Source organism: Rhinichthys klamathensis, unplaced genomic scaffold (genome assembly GCF_029890125.1).
Source record: "Rhinichthys klamathensis goyatoka isolate OS25496 unplaced genomic scaffold, OSU_Roscu_1.1 h1tg000254l_1, whole genome shotgun sequence".
Taxonomy (NCBI): domain Eukaryota; kingdom Metazoa; phylum Chordata; class Actinopteri; order Cypriniformes; family Leuciscidae; genus Rhinichthys; species Rhinichthys klamathensis.
Genome location: NW_026606776.1, coordinates 1227501 through 1232500, shown reverse-complemented (window position 1 = coordinate 1232500; position 5000 = coordinate 1227501). Strand labels below are relative to the sequence as shown.

Sequence of the window (5000 nt, the reverse complement as noted above, 5' to 3'; positions counted from 1 at the left end):
AGTATTACTTTTTGTACTTTTGCCACTAAAAGTTAAAGTTTTTTTGTGTCATGTCCGTTACGGATGTGTATTTCCCTCATATTAAATATAAAACGCATGTGTAGACTAGACTGATATTTTTCTAATGTCTGGACTCCTTTATTAAGGAGTATGGATAAACAGACGTTTCAATATATTGGTATTAAATGCATTTTCTGAGAATTTACATTTCAAGTTTTTTTTTACCTCAAATGTCACGTCCATAACGCTGGAATTGCCCAATTTTATAGAAATTATCCTCAACTAGTTTTGTGGTGTAGGTCTACGTATTTTATAATGTTTTATAAACTTCAAATAATACTAATGGTAATTTAAAGATGTGGTAGCATTGGATCTGGACGGGAAGGATAACTCTTGGAGTTGGAGTGTGTCGCGACTCTGCCTTCTCACACACATTTCGGTTTCATATCGCATATCAGCCATCATTTCTACTAAAAAAAATGACAAAAATAGTAACGCACAGTCACTTGGATAAGTAATTTTAATCTGATTACTGGTTTGGAAATAGTAACGCGTTAAATTACTCGTTACTGAAAAAAGTTACCGGCATCACTGCTGTCAAGGGCCCCGTTCCTGTCCAGTGACGCAAGATCGGCAGTGTTTGAGGGGCCCCTAATTGGCACGGGGCCCTGGGGGGACCGCACCCAAGTACCCACGCTATATCCGCTACTGCATGGGAGGGAGGGTCTAGCTAGCCTCCGTTTTGTTTGACAATACTTTAAACGTCAACAAGAAGTGACGTCACCCGACATCGCTTAGAGAACCTTTAAAGAGAGTACACTTTCATGACTTTGTTTTTTTAACAGTTAAAGGGATAGTTCCCCCCAAAATACAAATTCTTTCATAATTTTCTTTCTTCTTTGAAGGATATGGGTAACTAAACAGTTGATGGGCCCCATTCACTTCCATAGTATTTTTTCCATACAATGGAACTCAATGGGGTCCAAACTGGTTACTGACATTCTACAAAATATCTTCTTTTGTGTTAAACAGAAGACAGAAACTCATACAGGTTTGGAACAATCTGATGGTGAGTAAATGATGACATTTTTGGGTGAACGATCCCTTTAATTACACTTTAAAAAAATGCACTTAATGTCAAATTAAAAGTTTTAGTTTAAGTACATTAGTTTTAAATCATTGTTTTAATAATCTTTTGAGGTGCTTTAAAGATGCACTTATTTTGATGTGTTGACTAAAGCACAAGTATAAGGTAGGCCTACTTAATTATAATTTTAACTGAAGTGTTATTCAATATTACGTTTAAAGTTATTTTTGAAATGTAATAAATTGCAGCTTCATCATTACAAAGTATTTCAGTTTCAACAGAAATTACATTAACATATAACTAAGGGTAACACTGTATTTTACAGTCTAATTGTTACATATGTTATACTTAGTTAGTAATAAAAAGTATGTATAATTATTACATAACCCTATACTAAACCAAACCTTATAGTAAGTACATATACGTACTTAATATTACTCAGTATAAATGTGTAATTACAGTGTAACAAGGACACCTTCAAATAAAGTGTCACCTAATTTAGTTTAGCATGTCATGCAGCACATTCAACATTACACTTTAGAAATATTTCAAAGACAATAGAAGTAATTATGAAATTGCATATAAAGATGTACATAAGTGGGTCAAAAACACTCAGCTAATTGTATTTCATATAAATTTAAACTACAATGCAGTGTTTTAATTGCAAATAACATACAATTAAGTGTGTGAAAACATTAAATTCAATTCAGTGTACTTCTTTTTTTTCTTCACAAGGGCCCTGTGCTGTGTTTGTTAAAAAGAAATGAGTAAAATGATGAATAAGAGGTTTAAAATGACTGTCCGCCTGCATGTATGTCCTCTTGTTTATGAAATATGAGCTGAAAACCCGAGGTAAGCATTCTCTCTGTCCTCCATAAACTTACAAACAAGACCCTGGGAACATGGAGAGTCAACCATTCACATCAGCACAAAACAGAAGTGATTTACTGACCTGCCAGGGCAAGAGATCCTCACGAGGAAACAGTCGAATGGATCACAGACTCACATGATAATGCAAATGACAGGCAGAGATGCTGGAAGTGACAAAGTGTTGAGAACTAAGAAAGGCTAAAGTGTAAGGTAGGTCGATCAGATAGACGTCTCAGAGTGTGAACCAGAGCAAAGATGAAGATCCGTGCTATGCAGATCTGGGGATTCCTGTTAGCGGTCCTGGGCTGGATCTTTGTCTCCTGCTCCATGGCCATGGAAGGCTGGAAGATCTCCTCTATCGGAGGGCAGGGTGGGAGCTCCATCATATCCGTGGGCTGGTACTGGTCCAGTCTGTGGAGGGCCTGCTTCACCGACTCCACTTCCACATCCAACTGCTACGACTTCCCTGTGCTGTGGTCCGTGGAAGGTATGGGCATTATTAGAGTCTTTGAATCTACATGTACAATTCTTTTAATGGCTATGAGGAAAAAATACATTCATTTAATGTACTCTGAAATCTCAGATAGATAGATACAGTGGGCCGGCGATTGCTATAGGCGAACTAGGCGGTTGCCTAGGGCGACAAATGTGTTGGGGGCGCGGGTGCCCTCTAGTGTCGCCCTTGGCCTACTTCCCATTAATCATAGAATTAGAATGACAAGCGAAACAAAAACATGTTTATTAAACATGATCATCCTAAGGCGCCCCTCAGCCATACGTTTAATTACTTGTCAACCTGATTATTAGATTGAATGGATGATTATTGTCGATCATTTCCTAAAGGGGGGGCGGGGGTTAGTTGCGTTACGTTACGTTTTATGGTTACGTTAGGCAAGTGCTCGGCTGCTGCGCGCGCTGATCGAAAATGAAGCGGTCTAACGCCCGTTTCACACATACTCCGTGTGCAGTGCGTATGCGGTGCGTGTTGCGGTGCGTATGCGGTACAGGAGCAGCACGCGCTATAGTGCTTTCACATATGCTGCGTGCGTTTGCAGTGCGCAACTGATCCGCGGCTGTACCACAAACACATTTACTCACTATTTGGATTTAAAAAAATCATCAATCAAATCAAGTTATCAGCAGCAAAAGTTTTTGCCTCCAGTGCAATTCTCTTTGTAGGCCTATTCACGTTTAAAACACAATTTAAACAACGTATTATTCAATGCATTACTTTTATATAGGCCTAGATTATATATTAAGTTGCTCAAGCAAGTGGTAACATATTTAACCATGTACTTATATTAAAATCGCAAACATTTTAAATTAAAACTTAAAATTGACAAAAACAGCAGACTCATACCTTTTCTTTTGCATAATTCAAATCTGTATACAATAAATCTTGCATGTCACAAATAACTTGTTTTTCCACCTCAACGAATGAGACGAGTGTCGTTCATTATGTGGCCTTGTTGAAGTAAATTGTAGCTTTCTTTGCTTTACCCCGGTCTTAAAGTAAAAAGATGACTGTGAAAAAAGTAGTATTTAATTAAATGCATTTATGGTTTCATTTTATTTAATTAAATACATTTATGGTGAGATTACTACATTTTATTGAATTAAATGCATTTATGGTGAAATTACTACATATTCAGGTCAGTCTGTGTTCATTTTGACCACGAACCGTGCGCTGTCACTTTAATTCAGCGTTTGCAGCACAGCAGAAATAGACTCGGTGCGGAAACGATCTCTGCACTGCCACTGCTGTATACGCACCGCAACTGGAACGGATCGACGGACCGCATCCGCGTGCAGTGTGAAAGCTCTAACCTGTTAACATGGGTACGGAAAAAAATACGCACCGCATACGCACTGCAAACGGAGTATGTGTGACGCCGGGTTCACACCGGACGCTGAAGCGCCGCGGAAGCGGCGCGGAACGGAGGCCGCTTCCTTTCGGCGCCCATGTTAACCTATGGTGTCGTTCACACCAGACGCGGAGCGGCGCAGGCGGCACGCGCCGTGAAGCGCCAGTTTCGGCGTCTGGTCTATTTTTTCCGCGAGCCGCGAGTGATCCGCGTCAATTCCGGAAGGAAGTTACACCAAGAAACACTCGACTATCCGGTCAATTGTCAAAATAAAAGCAATTTTCAAATTAAAATACCGCGAGTGACAAATGCGAACACACAAACAAACAGGGAAACAACGAGAGGGAGAGGCACAAACTTCTTGGTTACAGAAACATGTTGTATTTATATTATGAGGTTATTTACTTACCCATGATGTAAAAAAAAAAATAGCTCTGAATAAACAACTGAGCAGAAGCGCTTGTCGACCTCCGCGAAGAACACGCGTCTGGTGTGAACAGGCACGCGCCGGACCGCGCGTGAATTTCCGTTCCGCGTCGCTTCAGCGTCCGGTGTGAACCCGGCGTGAAACGGGCGTTAACCCTCTGGTGCAGAGGGACGAAAACGGAGAAAGCAACAAGATAAAAAGAAAGCCCAGTATAGAGGTAAGTCTTCTCATCTCATCCATTAAGGTGTCAAATGTTCTGGCCATCGGGACAACCGGGAGATTCCCGCGGGCCCGACGTGCTTTTTGGGCCGATACATACATCTCATACTTTTATTTTTCTATTTTTGTCTTAACGGCCCATAAAACTCGTACATCGGTGGTACTCGTACTCGTACTCGTACAAAACATTCGTTTTGTTTTGTTTTGCTTAATTGGCGGCGCTGGGTTACTTCCTAATATATAACTTACTTTCAAGTATAGAAATTTGTACAATACTCATGAAAGTTTCCTTTATTTTTCAGTGCATTTGTTTTACAATATAGCCTATGGCAATTACTGTCATGGGATTAATATTATATCTATTATTATTTAGTAGTGTAATGTAGACAGACACTGTAATTAAAAGAGGTTTGAATTTTTCTTTGTTCAATTTGCACACTGAATATGGGTTGGAGCTTTTAGTTTTGAACTCTCAAAGTGCACCAGATTGATGAATTTAACATTAAAATGCACAAAATTTTCTTACGGGGAA

General features: G+C 39.6%; 1 protein-coding gene across 1 annotated transcript in view; it reads left to right on the top strand.

Moving 5' to 3' along the window:
* The first annotated feature begins 1940 nt into the window (after positions 1 to 1940).
* cldn10e (claudin 10e) overlaps positions 1941 to 5000 on the top strand; it is a 15628-nt gene continuing 12568 nt past the window's right edge. Inside the window, exon 1 of the mRNA XM_056266970.1 lies at positions 1941 to 2444. Coding sequence (XP_056122945.1) covers positions 2213 to 2444 — 232 coding nt within the window. The 5' untranslated portion in view covers positions 1941 to 2212. The remainder of the gene's footprint in view (positions 2445 to 5000) is intronic.